General features: G+C 44.3%; 2 protein-coding genes across 12 annotated transcripts in view; one reads left to right on the top strand and one right to left on the bottom strand.

Annotated features, from left to right (window-relative positions):
• Positions 1–99: 99 nt before the first annotated feature.
• TSNAXIP1 (translin associated factor X interacting protein 1) lies at positions 100–21,240 on the bottom strand. 8 transcript variants are annotated; one of them, XM_083626470.1, is made up of 18 exons: positions 21,113–21,240; positions 19,980–20,265; positions 18,616–18,642; positions 17,041–17,131; positions 16,173–16,270; positions 13,708–13,837; positions 13,219–13,312; positions 12,737–12,933; positions 11,859–11,994; positions 10,823–10,992; positions 9,490–9,649; positions 8,755–8,885; positions 6,540–6,668; positions 5,347–5,532; positions 4,859–4,968; positions 3,764–3,887; positions 2,527–2,633; positions 100–746 (listed from the first exon to the last, which is right to left on the bottom strand). In XM_083626470.1, the coding sequence occupies exons 2-18, from the start codon at positions 20,006–20,008 to the stop codon at positions 485–487; spliced, it is 2,181 nt and encodes a 726-aa protein (XP_083482596.1). In that variant the 5' UTR covers positions 20,009–20,265; positions 21,113–21,240; the 3' UTR covers positions 100–484. The 8 variants fall into 8 exon arrangements, with proteins under 8 accessions (XP_083482596.1, XP_083482597.1, XP_083482595.1 ...); XM_083626471.1 differs by lacking the exon at positions 21,113–21,240 and adding an exon at positions 20,938–21,040; XM_083626469.1 differs by lacking the exon at positions 21,113–21,240 and adding an exon at positions 20,852–20,964.
• RANBP10 (RAN binding protein 10) overlaps positions 21,085–21,528 on the top strand; it is a gene marked incomplete at its 5' end in the record, with an annotated part of 50,868 nt that continues 50,424 nt past the window's right edge. For all 4 annotated transcript variants that reach the window (XR_014551318.1, XR_014551319.1, XM_083626489.1 and 1 more), the window contains one exon: positions 21,085–21,304. Coding sequence is in view for 2 of the 4 variants with exons in the window: in XM_083626489.1 (XP_083482615.1) it covers positions 21,085–21,304 (220 nt within the window). The remainder of the gene's footprint in view (positions 21,305–21,528) is intronic.

Raw genomic sequence — 21,528 nt, 5'->3', positions numbered from 1 at the left:
CTTCATAGCATAAAATTTTGCTCCACTGAAGGCTACACAAACATCTGATGAACTGCCTTTGCAATAACAAAGCAGATCTAGGCTTAGTGGAAATACTGGTTTAAATGCCAGAAAGAAACAGAACCATTTTATTTTCATCTCACAGAAATTCTAGCAAGGGAAGTAGATGTAAAGAATCTTCTAAGAACATTTATCCTTAAGCTTTCAATGTGTAGTTGGGTAAACTGCCACTTTGACTTAATGGAGGAGCCTTAGTAAATACTAAAGTACATAGCTGTGAGGAGAAAGGCATGCTGCCAGTTGTGAACAACTTTTAGCCCTTTGGTCACGGCCTCTAAGAAGTCAAACCCTCTATTACCTAAGGCTGTACTCCAGCAGTGCTGTCACCAGAGCTCTTTGAGGAAAGTTTTGTTCTACATTACTATTCTGTAAAATTTATTACTCTAATTACCCTTGGAAGGGGTGGGTATAGGGTGTGGCCAATTTAAATATTGACAAGAGCTTCTGTTTCTTCTAAAGCATGGGATTGGAGCTGATACTTTGCATCTCCTATAACAGTTCCTTGTCGTCTGATATCTCCAGCCTTAAGCCTTTTCATCAGTACTTCTATGGGGATGGAGACCGCAGGGTCCAATTGGTCTTTGGAAACTTGGAACGCATAACAGATGTAAGACTCCAGGGTTCGCTCTGACAAACCATGGTCGAGTATGCAGAAAGCTGCCCGCAAGTCATCTGGTCTCACTTCCCTGTATGTAAAAAGGGTAAAGTAGTCAATGAGAGTCATTGATGTGTAAGTATGGCCTACATTAGAAAACTGGTATTCAGTTTTAATGCTGATCACCTATCCAAGTTTACTGCATCCTGACCTGCACACTACCAGTACATAGTTTGAAGTTAAGAAAACAGGTCATTAGTCTCACTTGAAGGGTGGTTTTCAAGGGTATCAGGCTATCAGATGGGTCATCAGTGCCCCTTAGTATAAAAAAGCAGGAAATGCACAAGTCAAGGAATATATGACTGCTTTCCATCCTCACTCAGACTAACACAGGACCTCACTAGCAGACATGATCAGGAAAACAGAAAGATGTAAAACACAGGAGGCACACAACAAGTAACAGCTACAAACAAGCAACAACAAAAACAACCCCAAAAAGGCATTGAAGACCAGTAGTCCCCCTAGTTCAGAGAATGGTTCTGACAGTGTCACCCATGAAAACCATCCTGCAGATGAGACCAATGGTCCCTTTTCCATGGGTGTCAGGCCATCAAATGGGATGTACCAAAGCCCACAGTCCCAGTAGAGTCGATTCGCCAGGCTGCCTAGGTCTGCAAAACCACTTGTAACTTTCCTCTTGAAAGAAGCTTGCCAATTTACAATGCTTAACAAAAGTTATAGCCTTAAATGTCAAAAGCCCAAGGTGTTAGTGGCAAATGAGCCATGATGTGCTCTGTGGGACAGGAAGCTTGAGACACTCATAGGCAAGTTAAATAGAGACCTGCAGGTAGCAAGCCGAAGTAGCAGGTGAAGCCTTCCTCCCCAAGGTCTTAGGATTAAACAAAACTAGGAGTTTGTCAAGTGGAAGTATTTGGTTAGACTTCTTCCAAAGAACAAATGGAAGGCACAATGAAGACAGCTGGACCACAGCTGCCTAAGGGACAGAGGACCCAGCTGGAACCACAACCACCAAGGAACAGGCCTGGAAATAAATGATAGGTGGTGAAAAATAAATCTCCATGAGGAAAAGACTGGCAGGCTAGGATGGCAGAAAAACAGCCTGGGGTGTGGGTGGAGGTGAGCAGAGGCAGGAACAAATGGCAGGCAGGAAAAATTTGGGTGGGAACCAAGGGAGGCAGCCATTGGAGTGATATGGCAGTCTGGGAAGGTAAAAGGGCCAATTTTTAATTTTTTAAAAAGTGGAAAACAGAATCAAGAAGAAAAATAGGAGCAAAGCCACTGGAAATCATTGAAGCAGAGAGGTCTGCCTTAGGAATGCAGGAAACGGACTGAGTGGTGACAGAAAGTATCAGTATATTCCTTTACTCTTGTGCATTTCCTGCTTTTGGATACTAGGAGGTGCTGACGACTCATCTGATGGCCTGATACCGACGAAAAAATTGCATTTATCGCATGTATAGTCCTTCTAAGGAGATCTCTTGCTGCCCTGGCTAACACCTTTTTTCTTCTATTTTTTAAAGTGGCAAGGAATTCATGAAAAGGAAAGCATCACACATCTCTCTCTCTCTCACTCACACACACACACAAACGTTTGTGTAGGATTGTGAGAGGGGGCAAAAGAGGGAGAGAGATTAACTGTCCGACCAACCAGGGATTAGATCTAGATGAAGGCTATAATACCATACATATAATTTGAGGAGTAAGTCCAATTGAATTTAATCATGCAGATGGAAGCTGCGGTGTAAATTTGAATTCCATTGAGACAAGTTAATCATAGCTTCTATTGAAATCAATGAGTTAATTTCCAATTAAGATAGTCGGGATCCAATTCTTTTCAGGCTGATACTCACATCAAGGTTCCTAACTGAGCCTGTATCTCACGGATATAGTCTCTTTTTTCATTCACATATTGCTTCTTGAGTTTCCTAACAAAAGGTTCTGTTTTTCCTTCTTCATCCTGCAAGAGTAAACAATCATTTTAGGGCTGGCTTTGTTTGATGCAATTAACACCCTGAGTTGGGAGAGGTAGCATATAATCTGCCTTCTGTCAGTGGAGGCAGTTGTCAAACATTAGAAAATTAACTGGAAATAGCTCTAGTTTCCACTGTCCAGTGTTCTCTGGACATCTAAGCAGGATGCTTAATTGCTGTTTTTGAAACCAACATGTCCAGCCATTCAGACTTTGAAACAGAAGTTAGACTCAGTTGTAGGCTTTGATTTCCACGTTTCTGGAATATGATAAGCTCTTAACCGCTAGTATGGAGAAGCTACATTGCCCCTAGGGTTTGTCAATATAGCTTTAATTACCTACTCTATTGGCAGGGGAGTTGCTTGGATCCTGCCCTCCATGGATAGCCAGTGTTTTTTTAGCTTGGTGTCATAGATAAAACAAAGGAAAGAGCCAAAGTTAAGACTTCAGCTTCTACGACAACACCACTGGTGCACTATGAATTCAGGAAGTTCCATGAGTCACTTAAAAACAAAAACAGGCACAATGCAGCCCAAAGCAGTGTGAACAGAAGACCTGCTTAATTTTTTTAAAAATCCATCTCGTCTAGCATTCTTTCACACAGGGGCCAACTAGATGCAGTAAGGCTGTGGCCTTCTCCCATTGATTGTTCCTCTTCTGCTAGTCAGGGACAGTGTCTCAACATGGAGGTCTGTTTAGGCAGCATAGCTAATATAAACCCATCCTCTATTAAAGTGCCTACTCTCCTTTTAAAGCCATCTAAGACAGTGGCCCTTCACATAACCTTATGACAGTCAACTTCATAAGCTAATGAGGTGGTGTGTAAAGAGCTATTTTTTAAAAAAAGAATTTACTGAATTTATTGCCCATCTTTAAAAAAAGTATACTGAACTTTGTCCACAAAGCAGTGTACAATCTCCAAACAAAATTTCACTGGTCTTGCAGAAAGAAAGAGAAAAATATTCTCCCCAAAGAAGTTTGGCCAGTTCATTAGCTCTTCTGTTTATGCTATTTTTACTATATATAATTTTAAAAACCTAATCATGTTCCCCCAGCCATCCTTTTTTCTAAAACTAATTAATTGCTTCTGGTTCTATGCCGTGAGCGGAGAAACCTACCTCTATGAATAAGAGCTTGTATGAAAGAGAGGTTTCAGGATACTCCGGTTTGTAGCCTGCAGCTACCATTAACTCTTGGATAGATTCTTCAGTCTTTAGTGGAAAAGCTGCCCTCAGGGCAGGGCTACAGGAGGAGAGAGAAAACCCTTCAGCTTATGTATTGGTTTCATATGTACATGCACTATGTATGTGTGCTGTTTTTTAAAATACTGATGTTTCAGGAGAAGAAGGAGGTGACTTTATGAATTTCCCCATACCATAATGTACCAAAGGAAGGGGCCCCATCTTTACTCCTTGCTTTTCAAATATATTCAGAATACTGTACTATAAAACTCCAAGGCTGTCCATGCAGAGAAAAACAATTTTGCTTAAGTTTGCTAAAATTAAATATACAGTGGTACCTCGGGTTACAGGTGCTTCAGGGTACAGACTCCGCTAACCCAGAAATGGTACCTCGGGTTAAGAACTTTGCTTCAGGATGAGAACAGAAATCACGCTGCGGCGGCATGGCAGCAGCGGGAGGCCCCATTAGCTAAAGTGGTGCTTCAGGTTAAGAACAGTTTCAGGTTAAGAACGGACCTCCAGAATGAATTAAGTTCTTAACCCGAGTGTCAGGGAACTGCCATCGGGAGAACAGGAGGTGAAGGGACTCCCAGAGGTTGAGAGAGACTTATCAGCTGAGGAAGGAACCAGCAGGGGAAGGGAAGGAGCTCCTAGGGAAAGTGAGTCGGGGGGATGGCTCAGAGACACTTCCAGCGAAAACAGTGGGGAGGTTTCAGGACCTCCTATAGGGACACCCACTCCTCGCCGGAAACTGTCATGCCGAGAGTCCAGAAGGCGGGTTTCCGTTAAAGAGCTTTTATGCTGGAAGAAATTCCGTAAACGCCCACTGTCGGATTCTACCAGCGACTGACGGAGCCATGCTTAGGAGCTCCGTTACAGACAGAGGTTTGCGTACATAGCCAAACTCTGAGGGACTAGGGATTTCACGCACAAGCAGCTCATCATCCCATCACACCGAGGTACCACTGTACACTTCTGCTCAACTCCTTTGCACCTGGCTGCAAATGACACCTCCCTGCTCCAAACTCTTACATGAACTCGTCGCGTGTCAGCTGGCCAGTATTTGCGGTATCAGCAGCTGTCACCTCCCTTACGAGGTTGGCAAGTTCCTGGAGGTGGCTGTGGTATACTGCTTCATCCAGCTGGGGAAATGAAGGTAGAAGAGTTAGGCTACAGCACCCTCCAGCATTAACTCATTCTGCAATAGGAAAGGAGAACAGTAGCATGGACCATCAGCACAACTACTGGACATCTCAATCAGCTGAAATTATTAAGAGGATTCTTCAGTGCTGAATTTACTCCAACTGCAGGTGAATTTCTCAGAAGAAAAACACATGCACCAGGGAAACTTGCTCAGACGAAGTGAAGAACATGTGATCTAAAAAAACCACTGTTAGCAAGAAAGGGGAATACACAATTTCTTCTTATAGCAGGTTAGGAAAAAAAGTAGATAGGAATTTACTGTAGGGTGTGTGTGTGGTTATGTAGATCTACTTTAAGTGAGATGAGGGACTGCTCACCTCTCCAGTCAGGATTTGATGAAATAACGACATGGCTTCATTCGATTTATAGAGCTTGATGTTTTCATAGACGCTGTAAGTCCAGTCAAAAGCAGGAGCGTCACCATACCTTTTCTGGAAGAAGTTCAGGAAGAACTCTGGAAAGCTGGATTGTTTTGCTTTCTGCAAGAGAGACAGATGCAGTTTCTGGAACAGAGTCCTCAGCTGTTGAGAGCGATTCTTTACAGCTTCTGCTTGAATCACAAAAGGCTTCCCTCCCAATAATTTTAAATTGCATTGTAAAAAATATTCCTCATCAAGAAGATAGGCTTGAAATCACTTGTAGTAACAACTGCTCAGCTAGGTTTGGGCCTCTCTTTTTTTGAAGTTAATCAACCAGCCGCCCATGGCTAATCACAGGATTGGTAACTATACTTCTGGATGCTTCTGGATCCAGTTTTGTCACACAAGGTCCTGGCAGCCTCAGTGGCTAGAAGCGCTTTTTACCAGCTGTGACTGCTAAAACAGCTACGTCTCTTCCTGGACTGGGAAAGCTTGGCCATAGTAGTTCATGCACTGATTACTTCAAGATTACTGCACTGCGCGCTATGCAGAAGCTGCAGTTGTTGCAGAATGCTGCAGCACGATTGCTGACAGGATTGAGATCCTGTCAACATGTAACATACTTGCTCAGAGACTTGGTTGCCAATTTGCTACTGGGCCAATGTTCATACTATTACAAGTGGTACCTTGGTTCTCAAACTTAATTCGTTCCGGATATCTGTTCGACTCCCGAAACGTTCGAAAACCAAGGTGGGACTTCTGATTGGTGCAAGTACCCCAAAAACAATAGCCAACAGCCACATCAGGCGTTCGGCTTCCAAAAAACGTTAAAAACTCGGAAAACTTACTTCCAGGTTTTCAGCGTTCGGGAGCCGATTTGTTCGTCAACTGCGCAGTTTGAGAACCAAGGTTCCACTGTACTACTACTACTAATAATAATAATAATAATATGCAAGCACAAGATCCCAGAGTCAATCCTCAGCATCTTCAGGAAGGGTTAAGAAAGACACCCTGTCTGAAACCATGGACAGCTGCTGCTGGTCAGTGTAGGTAGTACTGAGCTCAATAGCCAATGGTCTGACATGATACAACAGCTTCCTATGTTTCCAGTTGCCTCAAGCACATTCATAAGGAAATAGAACCAAAGATACCTGTAGATCTGATGCAATTTTCTCTTTCCATATTTCCTTCAGAATGGTCACAATCTCCTTTTTGGTCAGCTTCTTGTTCCTAACCACACCATCACACCTCAGGTACACAGGGACCTTCTCACTTCTCCCCTAGTGAGAGGAACAGTATTAAGTCCTGTACAAAGCCAAACACTTAAATCAATACACAAGCCAGAGTCCCTACTGCTGCTATTACTTAAGCCTTTATAAAGTGCCTGGAGTGCTGTGCAAGGACACAAAACCGACACACCCACTGCACTTTCAATGCAAGTGAAAAGAAGGGAAATGCTAGCCAGCAGGCCTACCAGGTCTCCACATATAACCCAGAAAGCCATTTTGGCCAAGCTGCATCTACCCACCCATCACCAGATGGCTGGTAAAGATGCAGCTGAGAGGACAGCTGATTGTTGGCACCTGCAAACTCTTGTGCCTTTGTCTGCATAGTTTAATTTAAAATTCTGTGAACCTGATGTCATTGAGATGCCGGGGGGGGGGGGAGGTGGACTGGCCAGATGCAGTCTAAGTAGTGTTCTTCTTTCAAAACAGCTTCTGAACAGCTGCGGAAAAGTATCAGAACACAACATTTTGGCTAAACAGAATTTAGTAAGACAGGACTGTGTTGATTTCAATTATAATTAGTTTGGTTCTGCCCAGAAAGATTGATTTATTTGTTACATCATATCCCATTTTCCTCAGTGGAGGGTTTTATACATACTGTGTATCTCCCCTGTTCCCATTCATTATTTTTATTTCATAAAATTTATACACTGCTTGATTCTAAACAAAAACCTCAAAGTGGTTTACATTTATCCTCACATCAGTCCTGTGAGAGAGGTTAGGCTGAGATATAGAGGTTTGCCCAACATTTGCTTTGTGGCTGCTTGGGGATGAAATCTAGCAAGCTAGCCCTGACATGATTTGATTCCCCAAGAGGGATGGACAAATCTGTCAATTTGGTTCTCTCTGTTTCCAGTTCTTTCCATTCTTAACAATTCTTCACATTTTCATTGGAATGCAATATTTTTAAGTCCTCATGAAAACTGATTAATATTTTAATTTATTTTAATTTATCCTACTATGCACATATTTATATGCAATTTTGCCTAATACATACATTTTTGCAAAGCAATGGCCCCTAATATATTTATTTTTGTGTTATTTTCACAAATATATACATTATAATGCACACTTTACCCTAGTGTGCATTTTTGTACACTTTACTTGGCTGGAGAATGATACTGAAAAATCTGGAGCACTGTGCATTTCAAAGGATAAGATGGTTGTTTTTCAGAAAATGTCCTGTTCTGGAAAGGGTGAAGTAGGGAGACTCTCCTTTAAAGGCAAACTGAATCAAATTAAACCCCCATTCCTGCTCTCAAGAGATGGTTAGTGGCTCACTTTATAAACCTTTTGCAAATACAGTTGTACCTCAGGTTACATACGCTTCAGGTTACATACGCTTCAGGTTACAGACTCCGCTAACCCAGAAATAATACCTCGGGTTAAGAACTTTGCTTCAGGCTGAGAACAGAAATTGTGCGGCAGCAGCGGGAGGCCTCATTAGCTAAAGTGGTACCTCTGGTTAAGAACAGTTTCAGGTTAAGAACGGACCTCCGGAACGAATTAAGTACGTAACCAGAGGTACCACTGTAAAAGATAGCAAATTTTGAGAAAGGCACCTCCATTTCCCTTTTGCTTTCACTTACTATTTTTCAGGCAAGAAAGGAATACAAACAAAAAAGGAGATGGCCCAAGAATCTTCTGCAATGTGCAGGTGTTTTAAAGGAAATGGGTCGGTGTGGAAAGTAGCACTTGCATTTGGGAGAAGGTTGTGATTTCCCTGTGCTCTGCACGGGGAAAGTTCCTGGTTCAATCCCCAGCATCTCTGGGTAGGGCTGTGAAAGATTCCTGTCTGAAACCCAGGAAAGCAGCAGTGTAGAGAATGCAGAGCTAGAGGAACTGATTGTCTGATTCAGTATGGAACATTTTGAAAACTGTTCATCTCTTAGGCAGGAACTGCTTCTCTTCCCTTGTCACACTTCAGCACAAGAGAGGGAAATAAAGGGTCTCCAGGTTGCTGGGAATGAGGCCAGGCCCCTTGGAGAGGTGGAGACCAAGACTCCTCTTGACCTTCTCTGCAAAATGAGGAACAAGCAGGTGAAAGTCCCAATGGATACAATAACCAGCACAGCCATACCAGCGCCACGAAGGTGTCCCTCTCTCTTAGAAGTCCCGCACCAATTTCTTCCAAAAGCACGTCTACCAACTGATCACTAGTTTTGCCCTCTGACAAAGCACTCCAGCGCTCAGCCCCATCAGCAATCACATCTGCAACAAGAAGAAGATGTGAGGTATCGGATAGGGCCAAGCAATTCATGCAGCTGGAAGGAGAACTTTACATAAGAATTTAATTAGTTATCAGATTTGTTGTAATGAGTGTAGCACGTAAAATTATTCCAGGAGCTATATAAAAGACAAAGAAATCCCTGTCAAAAGTGGCTTATAGTCAGTAAAAGATGTTGCTTATAAACTCTGCAAACATTCTACTTACTAATCAAAAGAAACAGCAGAGAGAGCCAGTCACACATGTGTGCCCTGCTGTGCTTCCTCAATCTTGGAGGCAACCTGGCAGCTCTGATAAATAGACATTAGCATATGCAAATTTTATGCACTTTTATCTCATGGGACTTTGCCCCAAGTCCTTTAAGTAACCAGTAACACCTCTGCTTTCTAAGGCATAAATAAATCTGGGATCCAGCAGTTGGCATGGTGAGCTGACTGTGATTAATTAGATTACTCCTTTAGATTTATAATTTTTAGACCTTTTGATGTTTTCTGTTGTTCGTTGTGTAATATTGCTGTGTACTTGTCCTGGGCATATAAAGACAACACCAACAACAACCACAACAGCAGCAACAACAACAAAAAGTACCTGCACATTTTTCCCAGCTAGGCCGCGGTGTGGAGGACCGCTGGACATTGATAAGGTCATTATAGAATTTGTCCCGTTCCTCAGAAACTTGCTTGTGTATGTCCAGCATTGTGTCATATTCTTCTTGGAGATCATCAAAGTCTTTTTGAAGAATTGTCATCTGAAAGGCAAGGCCAAAGGACACGAGTAAATATGTGGCAAGGCATGCATCTATTCTCTGGAACTCCCTGCCCTTTGATATTAGGCAGGCACCTTTCCTGTATTGTTTTAGCACCCATTAATTTTGCTTGCTCGTTTAGGCAATCCTACTCATACAATTTGATTATATACATTTTAACATCTTCTGATTTTACACACACATGCACATGTGTGTGTGGGATGTGTGTGTGTATTTGTTCTTGATGTTAAATTTTATTAATGTTTTTAAATGAATATTCTACATTCTACATAGACTTCTTACATTTTCTGGATGATTAAGTGGTATATAAATAAGATGTTAAAATAGTAGATAGACAGCCTACAGGTGTGTGGGTTGCTTTAAGTGCTTGTCAAGGAATTCCTGTCAGAACATTAAAATCCCTGTCATAAATGCTAAATTGGGAATTAAAAGACATTCCAGAGAAAAGCACCGTATCACTGAGAAAACAGGAGCGTGATTAGGAGAAACCTCTTCCACACATAAAGGAGTCTTGCTTTGAATAATTAAACCCTGCTTCTAGTAAGGGTAGGGAAATGGGCCCCGATTCTGAGACCCAGATTCTGAGGCCCAGATTCAGAAGTGGCCAGCTATTCATGATAGCCACTCACTTGTAGAACATATGATGTCAGGTGACCCAAACTGCAAGCTGTGACTGCAATAGGAGAACTGGGGAGGGGGCATACTGTGCTATGGATTCTTCTTTTCTACTTTTGAAGCCCCAGCTTGAACTCAAAAATAATTCAAATGGGGGCTGCAAAGATTAAATTCAGGGCAACAGAAAAAGGTGTCAAATTTTAAAAGTGCAAAATTCAAGCAGCAAAAAGAAATAACTGGGAATGCACTTCAGTGTGAGCTCCCATTTCTTTGTTTTTAATTTGGCACCACGGATTCACGTGTTAGATGCCTGATGTGATATGACATCAGAAGAAACTCACAGGCGGGTGTGGCTGTCCAAAACAGTTTTGCAGGCCAAACAGGGCAAGCCCAATGGCCTAATTAGGCCGATGGGTGAGAGGTTCTCCAATACTACTCTAGAGCAAATGGGAGGAGATCCCACTCTGAAAACCCTCCTCAAATAATAGAGAACCAGCCAACCTTGGGGCGTCAGTAGGGCTCAGCATAGCCTTTGGTTACCTTTTCAGTCAATTCATTACATTTGTGTTCCTGCAACTCAAACTCTCTTCTGGGCACTACGTCTCCATAGTTTGCCTTCATGGTGTTCAGCTCCACTTGGGCTTTGGTGAGGTCGTGTCGTGCTACCTTTAAAGCGAGCGCCAGCTTCACCGAATCTTCCCCCTTTTCATCTTTAAGAGAAAATGGTTCAGACAGACCCAAAGTTGCCACTGGAAATTATGCTTAGGTTACTCTTCTCCGATAGGGTGAGATTCCCCCATCCCACCCCCCAATATGGCAGTATCTTTTGATTGCTCCTGCAAAGGCTGCCTCAGGACAATAAGGTAACACAGACCAACTGACTTGACATTTCTTCATGATGCTAAGCAGAAAAATTCCACTGACTACATAATGGGCTGAAAAAGTCAAGGAAAGAGGGAGAAATGTTAAGCCAGGCTAGTCTAGGTTGAACCCAGGGGGGCAAAGCAATGTTACATTAAAGCAACTGCATATTTTTTAAATGTAAAAAAAAAACTACTGTAGGAGACATTTGCAAGATCAGTACTATGGAGAAAGGTTAGCCATCAGTCCCTGGCTCATTTCCTCCCTGACTTCCCCATCCCTTGCTATGGTCTCAGTGGCTGAGTTCTTCCAATTCCTAATAGCAGTCTTGGTGGGGCAATTTTTGTTGACACTGCAGCAGGGAGGGAGGTCCCCCCATCCTGTATGCCATGGACCCTGATATACCCTCCTGGAGGCCCAGTCCTGCTCCTCTCTCCTGCAGCATCCATTTATAATTGCTAAACGTGTGTGTTAATTGACATTTTTATCCAGCACTTCCTCCAAGGAACTCAGGATGCCATCCATCGCAACCGTCCTGTGAGGCAGGTTGATCTGAGACAGGAAATGACTCCATCTTCTGATAGCAAGCAGGAAGGACATATTTGGGACATATATTAACCATCCCTACACTGCCTTCCAGTTTCCCACCTGAAGAAGAATCTTCAGCCCACCTTATGTAGAAGCTACCCATAGCTGGGAAAACTACATCTTCTACCTTGGATTTGGGCAAACTTCATTTCTTCCTTCAGACGGTACATTTCATTGAGATCTATAAGTAGCAGCTTGCGGGCATCAGACTCATTCAGGTAACGGAGGTATTCCTCTGCCACCGCCTTCCGCATCTTAGCCACCTATGTGATGTAAGGCAGAGGAAACCGCTAATCACTGGTGTGACAAGCTCACTTTGTCAGTGGCTGCAGCCTCAGCAGTGGAAGCAAGTACTGTGATCTCTCTACAGCCAACCAGCAAGTACCCTTGATGGGCCAAGGAGGTGATAACTTCTGAAGTGACACTGTATGATGCAGTGCTGTCAAATGTGTGCGTCATGGAAGGAAGCTAACAAACTGTACTTCTAAAATTGAAGGCAGCTGTGTTAGCTGTGTTGGTCCATTAGAACAATGCAGCTACCTGCAAATTTTATCTACTTTGGGAAGAGTGGTAGTAGTACCAAATTTAGCTGTCCAAAGGATTCTAGAACTTCTACCACCTAATGATGGGGCTTGGACTATGTAGGAATCTTGCCCTCAAACTATCCTATGAAAAGACTCCTACAAAACTATTCTGTGAACAATGACAGAACAGTCCCAGTCAAAGCTACCTGGAACCCAGGGGGTGTGGTGCAGCAGAAATGGACCAGAGCGCCACTGTTTTGTTTTTTTAACCAGAACAATGGCTTCATCAGCCAAAGCACAGAACTTGCTATTGTTATCTCCTGATGTCAGACAACCTCAACTGATACACCTTAAAGCATAAGGGTAGTTTTTGCAAAAACTCCTAAACTGACTTGTGTTTTCTATTTTAATAAACAGGATGCAAGATCAGATTCTTGAGTCATAGTTGATTAAAGTGTAGACGGGGAGGCGTCTGTCTCACCTGGGTTTCTAAAGAATATTTCTCCTCCTTCATTTTGTCAATAAGCTTCAGTAAGTAGATCCTCTCATCCTTCAGCTTTGCAATTTGTATTTTCTCTTGCTCCTGAAAGGCCAGGATTTGCCGAGTACATTGATCAGAGGCTGTGACCAGAATGGCATTCACTGACTCCAGGGAGTAGATCTTCTCTTTCAGATATGCTAAATGTCATAAAAGTCAGGTTCCAAAGTTACTTAAAGTTTCCAGAACCCGTGAAGGTTCCTTTTTAAACTTAAAATAAGTAAAATGTGTGGGTTTTGTCGGAAACCTTTTGTCTGTTTTCAATGTCTTGTCCTCATTAGAAGGGAGTTAATAAACAGTTCGTGTATTCATTTTTATTGGTGAAGTCTACTTTTTACCTACTGTTTGGCCTCTGATCCACTATAGCTAAGCAAATTTGCTTGTTCAGAATTACAGCTGGTATAAAATAATTGATGCTCTCTTACCTATAGTCAGTTCATACTCTTTCTTGATAGAAGCCAACAAAGGCTTGTAGGTTCTGAATTCTTCCATGAAGAACTCAAATACTTCTCTATAGGGCTAATGAGAGAAAAAGGGAGGGGATGGCAACAGTACTACTATAAATCCTGTTAATTGAATATATTCTATATCTAGACATGATAACCAGCAGTGAGATATAATCCTTTATTAAACAAGGATGTGTATCTTACTTTGACTGCTATTAGATTGCTTGCATGGTATTTTAAGGAGATGCTCAGTCAGGGGAACTGACACCAGTTCTGTGTTCTGTGTGGCTGTTGGATAAATTGCAATTAATATATCCTCTCCTACCCATTAAAACCTATCCCCAAGTCAGCACTGGTTATATGAGGCTTCTGTATACACCCCTTTTCCTTTGAAAAAAATCTTGGTGGGCTAAATAAATGTGTTCACACTCAAGATTGTAAAATTAGAGCAGAGTTTATTACTCAGACCTGGAGTTTAAGTTCCTGAACTTTCCCTTTAGTAAGGTCAAGTGCTTGCAGCTCTCTCCTCAAATGGGATTCCAGATCTTCGAGGTAGCGTGGTTTTGGTATGGAAAGAGGAAGCTGCTCTTTGTTGATGCTGAAAGACAAGAAAATTAAACTTTATACACATGTTCACATTTTGATATACCGTACATTTTTGTGCATTGTTGTAACTGTAATATGATCCAAAATATCTGCATTTCAGAATGGAAATTCAGTACAAAGTCACAAACACCACTCACAGAGATGTAAAACGGCTCTTGGTGGTCACATCTCAAAAGACAGCTGTTTCTTCTTCTCAGAGAGCCTTGGGAGTTCTGAGAAGGTGTTGGGAATATTTAATACAAGTCTCAATATTTAATTAAACTATGGTTCCCAAAATTTCCTCATGACAATTCATATATGGAACTCCTGTCAGAAACACTCACTGAAAGCTGAGGAAGAGCAGGAATGGAACTCGGAGGGGCTTCCTCCACACAAAATGTCCTGGCTCTCATCATATAAAGAACTTGGACTCTGATTTTAACAACATAGGAACCTTTAGCACTCAAATTGCTACAGGGTAAACTGTTGGTAAGGGTAAAGAGGTGCAACAGGTGCAGGCAAGGCTAGGCAAGTTAAGATGTTGATCCAACAAATGACTCACACACACCCCTACAACCCTCTTACATGGGAATGGGGCAGGCACAACTTAGCACAGTAAAGAGGACTGTTCCTTCAACTGGGCAAGCAATTGGGAACTCCTCCAGGAAGGCTGGGCCTGAACTCTCTGTTATGCCTGCACTGGCATCTCCATAGGAGCCAACTCCTAGGGGTTGAAGGGGCTTTGCCCCCCCATAAAATATTTTAGGGGGCTGCCCCCCAAGTTGATGGGCATTGCTATTCAAATGGTGTGTGCACCCCATCATGTGATAGATTATGTGAGGGCAGGACTTACTTGGAAAAAAACCCCAATATTTTATCCAAGTTTGGCGCCCCTGGGCATCTCCATAACCTAGGCAATGAAGGAGCTGTTGCCAACATCTCTAGAACAGACAGAGCAGCAGTGTCCTCTTGGGACTCTGGAGCCAGTGTTGGTGCAACAGGCAGAAGTTGTGCAGATGCTGTGTGCTGGGAAGACTGGTAGGGAGAGGGGATGGGGCGATCAGAAGCCAGGATCCTCTTCCCCAAGCAGTTCCTCAGCCTCCCCACACCCTGGCAGGGTCTATCCTAGACAGCTGAGTCCCTCCCCATGATTGTCTGCAGCATACTCATCGCCTGCCTTCATATCATCATCATCATCATTATTATTATTAATTAAATTTGTATGCCGTCCTTCATCCAAAGATCACAGGGTGGTTCACAACATAAAAATACAAAATGAGAACACAAAGTACATAAAAAACAAAAACAAACCAGTAATCCCCCCCAACAAATGCATTTAAAAAGCCATAGAATGTGTAACCAGTGTTATAAGAATTTTAAGGTCTCACATATAGAATACTCATAAATGCACACATATCTAAATATATGACCTATGTGTCTGAAATAGTATAGGAAAGCAATCCTGAAGCCATTTTGACTCTCCCAATGACCTCGACTATTCCTCTGCAGTAAGGGAGGCAAATGGGGAAAGGCTTTCCATTGTCTTTTTGCTTGCAAATCCTGTCTTGAGAGTGTATTTGTGTATGAATAGGGTGAGCCTGTGACCTGGATTCAGGAACTAAAGTACTGAAGCATAACTTCTTTTATTTCTAATAGCTACTACAAACTAAAGAACTACTGGCTTGCATGAGTGTTACAGCTCCCACTCAGCCATCTAGTCACTATATAGATAAGACTCTCTCCACACACAGAGTCAGGCAGTCAGGAGCGGAAGAACAGAAGAGCAGTTCTCAAAACATCAGATCAGGAGATTCTTGCAATGGGAGGGGGTGAAAATATCAACAGGCGCAGGTGTGCAGGGCCACTGCCATGTCCACACACCTCTTTCCCTGGCTTAGGCTGCAAGTTGCTGCGGCATGCAGAGCAGCCTGCACCTGTGCCACCCATGCATGAGCCCAAGCCCACGCTGCCCAAATCCAAAAAAACAAAACAAAACCCAGACATCTGCTTTGAAATGTAAAAATCTCCCTGGATGGGCATGTTGGCCCCCCCAAAAGAAGACATGTCTGGGATTTCCTGGACATATGGCAATCCTACCCAAGGGCCATATGAAGAGAACTATGGGGCCACATTTGGCCCACGAGCCTGAGATTACCCACCCCTGCTCTTGAGCATGTGGGAGGAGAAAACCCATTCTGGATATGCTTCTCCCCTAATGAGAAATTTTGATACCTTTACCAGACTACAGTTCCTAGATTCTATGCAGTTGGCAAAAATACAATATCAGTTTACAATGCAGAGAAGCCCAGAAAACTTCACATTTAATGTACAACGTTTATCCTACCTACCTTTGCCATTCAGAGGTAGTACATGGTTTTCGATTCTGCAAGATAATGTGTCCTGGTGCGTATGCAGGCCATGAAGACAACTGACTGCTAGAGTGGCTCTGAAAAGTGATAGATTATGATTATGGGCAGTGGCAAATCAGACCTTCAAGCAGGATCCTACCCATTGGTGTGCATTTCAGACCTCCCAACATAATAGTGGTTTCAGCCGCCAACCAGTGACATTGGCTAATATGAACTGAAACGTATGACCTTTATTGTAAACATGATCACACCTATACTTCAGGCATTCAGCATAGGAATGGTTCAGCTCCTTTAACAACAACCAGTCACCCAACAAGGGAAGAGAATAAATCCAAGATTTAGGATGTAATCCTTACTCCTTACTCCACTTACTTAGGAACAGTGCTTTTTTTCTATAAAACAATGTTTAGGGGTACTTTCATTTTCCTAATCATATTGAAATACTGCCCCTCAATGAGGCCAAACTTAGATTCACAAAATGTTTAGGGGTATGCAAACCCCTGTGTACCCCCAGAAAAAGCACTGCCTAGGAATAAGCCTTATCAGAATAGTACTGTTAGTACTGTTAGTCCTTTCCTCTCGGGCCCCTCTTGCTCAGGGTGAAACAGACCCTTGCTTTTCTTACTTTACAAAGGGAGGGCATCAGAGCATCCTTCTTGCCTAGACCTCTAGCCATGTGGCAGCCCTAGGATAGCTGAAGTAGTTAGCAGACTGCTAAGATCAGAAGGCCTGGCACCACCACTGTTGTTTTTATATTGAATTGTCACTTTCCCTACAATAGTGACCCAAAGCAACTTACAAATTAGCAAGGGGTGAGCATTGTCATGCCTGATCTGCTCAAACTCACCAGAGATTTTCTTTTCTTCTGAAATGATTCCTTCAGATCAGGTAATTTTTCTTGACAATTTAGATTCTGAGTGCATTTCAGGAATGAGACCCTGGATAATTGGCAAGAAGGGGAAATTGCAGTTCTATGGAGGAACTCACATCAAAATGAGAATGAGCAATGTCATTTCTCTCAATCCAGGGCCTCCTTACTGCATTTCAAAGGAAAGGCTGTTAACACAAATCAGCCAGCTATTAGGAACAAACTCCTCAGTTGCTATGTCTTATATCTTTCAGTGTCAAATTCCTGCATCCCAAGGCTCAGGTGTAACATCACTTATTTTTTTAATGAAGCCACAAGCAGGCACTGGGCTCATGTACTCCTCTTTTCCTCCTATTGCACAAAAGCTTTGGCACACAGATCCTGGTATGTTTAAAGCAGAGTTCCCTATTGTGTCCAAAACTGGGAATTCTGATTTCATGTCAGTTAGTTTACTAACCAGGATATTAAGGGCATGTTATTTGAGGGTCTATAGGATGCGGCAGAAGCCCTGCTTTGCAGGTGGAACATCAGATTCAATGATTCCAATGCAAATATGCTAGTGGAACAGATATGCCAGTAAAATACTCTATGGCAGAGCCATTCTACCAGCAAAGAGAGATAGTGTTCCACTGATGTATCTGGAATGTTCCCATTGTGTATTTTTCATGCCACAGACATATCTTGAATCCACCAATGTAGCTGGGTTTTCACCAAATCCTATGGTCCATCAGCCAGTGTAGCTCAAATATAGGATTGCTCCATAAGGCTGTGTACGCAGCACACATTTAAAGCATATACAGTCATACCTCGGGTTACAGATGCTTCAGGTTGCACGTTTTCAGGTTGCGCACCACGCCGAACCCGGAAGTACTGGAACAGGTTACTTCTAGGTTTTGGCGCTCGCGCATGCGTAGAACCACTAAATCGCACTTTGCGCATAAGCGTAAAATCACAACCTGAGCATGCGCAGACGTGGCGCTGTGGGCTGCGAATGCTGCAGGTTGCAAACGTGCCTCCCGCATGGATCACATTCGCAACCCAAGCTTCCACTGTAATCAGGCCTGCAAGCCTCCTCATTTGGCCCACAAGGCCATTTCAATCCAACCCATCTGCCCCACATTTGAAGCATTTGCATGCGTGTCTTCCACAGCTCCCTGAAACAGTTGCTTCGCAGGCTGAAGAGAGCACATTTGCCAGCACATCTGCTGGGCAGTGAAAAGTTATGAGGTGATGGGCAGATATCTCTGTCCAGTGTGTGACTCCTCCTTTCCTGCTGCTCAACTGGTGATGGGAACTATGGAGGAATTAGCGAGGTAGTGAGCAGTTATGGGGTGCCTCCTACCTACTCCAAGCCCCTGCCTGCCTGCCTGCCTGCATCAGTGTGCATGAGAGAACGGATATGGTACATGTGTGTGCAGCCTACTAGCTGCCAGTGAATGTAGTCCTCAAGACCAAAAAGGTGGGAAACCTGTAGTAAGAACTGTCAAAGCCAAAGTTCTTACTGCAACCACAAAGCTAATTTAAGTAATTAACTCTTCTATTTTATTGCAATACCTTTTATCAGAGTCCTGACTACTGACCCTGAAATAAAAAGAGAAAAAACATTATTGTATGACTACAAGATGCTGCTGAATCCTACCAAAGTCTAGTTATTTAATCAGCAAAAGTGTCTTTGCCACCGTATTCCAAGAATGACAACAGTCAAAAGCAGGAAACTTTGTCCGTACATATAAATTTGCCCAACTGCCTAAAACACTCAGACACTAAAGGTCACCAGAGCTAGTCCTACCATTAATTAGATTGAGGTACTTGATTCAGGCAGCAAATATTGGGGAGCAGGGTGTGGTGGTAAGGTCTTAAGAGTACTGAGCTGTTAGTCTCCTACACTCATGTGCGATGGAGGATGTTGTCCTATCACTAGTGTTGAAGTAATACACAACTACCAGTCCACCTGACTTCAAATGGAGGGGCACTATCTCATCCTTTGCCAAATGTCTTGGGAAGTATATTGTAAACTAGAAGGTTTGCCTCCATACCGAAAAACATATAATAATCTCCATACTGTACAGCATATGAGTAATATCGTTCAGGGGTCAGCAAACTTTTTCAGCAGAGGGCCGGTCCACTGTCCCTCAGACCTTGTGGGGGACCGGACTATTTTTTTGGGGGGGGGGGGAGAACGAATTTCTATGCCCCACAAATAACTCAGAGATGCATTTTAAATAAAAGGACACATTCTACTCATGTAAAAACATGCTGGTTCCCAGACCATCCGCGGGCCGGATTTAGAAGGCAATTGGGCCAGATCCAGCCCCCGCGCCTTAGTTTGCCTACCCATGGTTTACATCTAATGTTGATTAAAATGATCAGGGCAGAACTGTACCTGGTGAAAAGTCTCTGCACTTACCCTATGAGATGCTGCTTTACATATTGTTTTGGAAAGTGTGAATTAGGTAGCTTTGCCTTTAAATGCAAACTGAATCAGACTTCTCCTTCATCCTCACCAGGGAGAACTTTGTCTTAGACCCTGGAGAGCCAGTGCCAGTCAGAGCAGAAAGCACTGGGCCAGTACAACCTTCAAGATACTAGCGTCCTCCATATGTTTTGGTCTACAACTCCCAGCAGCCCCTGCCAGCACACGCTGTAGTCCAAACCATCCGGAGAGCACCAGGTTGGGGAAGGCTGGTTTGGTAGACGAACAAGCTGACCTGCTTGAAAGCAGCTTCCAAGTACGTACAGTATGTTGCTAAGCTCGCCAAAGAAACCGGCAGAAAGAACATGCCTCGCTTCATGTGCGAAGTGCCTTTTCTTGGAGCAAGCGGAGGTGATCCCCACCTCTCTGGGATTAAGGATATATTTCCAGAATGGCCTTTCCCGGCCTTTCCCCCTCCAACCCGTCTCCTTCCTGACGGACTCACGGCAAAAAGGTCGAGGCGCTACTCTTCATGGCTGCGAGGAGGGTAGAGGAACGGCGCCTGCAGAGGATGTTTACACTCGGTCGCCATGGCAACCACCGCCACCTGCTGTCTAGACTGAGGCCGCAGCGCCCTCCAGAGGCGATTGAGAGGATAACGCACGACCCGAAAGCTGCTTTCCCAGAGGATTTCAAGCCTGTGCCCGGCTATATAACGCGGGTGGCTGGCTTAGTCCGACGGGTGGTGGTAGTGACGTTGGGCTCCAGGATGCTGATAGAATGCATTCGTCCTGGGAGAAGGCATAAGGGAAAGTTTGCTAGCCGTGCCGTGACTCGTGAGCCGTTCAGGAGATGCTACAGGTTAAATGACAGAGCTAGTCGTGACGCGTCCTATTTAGCTCGCGCGCCCACGCCAACACACGCACACCGTTTATTTTATTTTTGCTTCTCTAAACGCCGCTTTCCAGCGCGTGAAGGGCTCGATCCTGTGTGTCGGAAACTAGTCCCTTATATAAAAAGCGAGCTGTGCTTTGGGACCGTGGTGAGGCTGGTGTCACTTTTCTTAACGAGATGCATGCGTGACACGGTGTACGTTGCGTATTTGTGTAACTGCCGTCACCGGGTAGAAGTAGCAATCTATTTGTCCGTCCATCTCCCTTTTCTACCACTAGTTTATAGCTGGCCTGGATGATCCTATGCATTTTTATTCAGAAGTGAATCTCGCTTTACTCACTGGCGCTTACGTTAAGCATGCAAAGGACTGCAGCCGTGTTGCCCAACTCCGGGCATGTTTACTGTATGGGGCTCCCCCGCCCCGCCCGGCTTAATAGTTCTGAAAGGTGAGAAATCTCCTGGACTGTCCCGCGGAGTCCTTACTATACTCATTATCCCGGCGGGCTCTGCGGGGCCAGGAGTGGGCGGGCCCTCCTGTGCAGTGTTCCTCGGAACTTGTAGTCACTCACCACCTGGTTTGACCCAGTCCAGAGGTGGCGCTCGGACTCGTTTTCCCATCACGCCCTTCGGCTCCATTGTGGCCGAGCCCGCGTCCCATTGGACAGCCAGGGAAACAGGTCCCGCTCCCCTCCTTCTGACACAATAGTGTATCCAAGATGGCGGACGCGGGTGCAGCGAGCTCACCTGGGGGAGACTCGGTGCTGCCGCCGCCGCCGCCGCCGCCTCCCCCGGAGGAGCAGGAGCTGAGCCAGCGGCTCCGACGTCTCTACCCGGCTGTAAACCAGGCCGAGACGCCGCTGCCGCGCGCCTGGAGCCCCAAGGACAAGTACAACTACATCGGCCTCTCCCAGGGCAACCTGCGCGTCCACTACAAAGGTAGGGGGTGGGGAAGGCGGCGGGGGGAGACGCGCTGAGGGGGGAGAAGATTCCGGGCGGGGGCGCTTGGGGCGAAGGCCTGGGGCTGTTGGGGGGTCACCCTCTGAAGGTGATGAGCGGTGGGTGTGAAGGAGAGAGAGGCGAAGATGGTGACTGGGTGGAAAAACGCTTCGGGGAGAAGGCGTTGAGGATCGGCAGGAGGGTTTCAGGAGGGGAGTGAGGTG

Source organism: Podarcis filfolensis (assembly GCF_964270895.1).
Source record: "Podarcis filfolensis genome assembly, chromosome: 8".
NCBI classification, from domain to species: Eukaryota; Metazoa; Chordata; class Lepidosauria; order Squamata; family Lacertidae; genus Podarcis; species Podarcis filfolensis.
The sequence above is the reverse complement of the archived record's forward strand: the minus strand, read 5'-3'. Positions and strand labels throughout refer to the sequence as shown.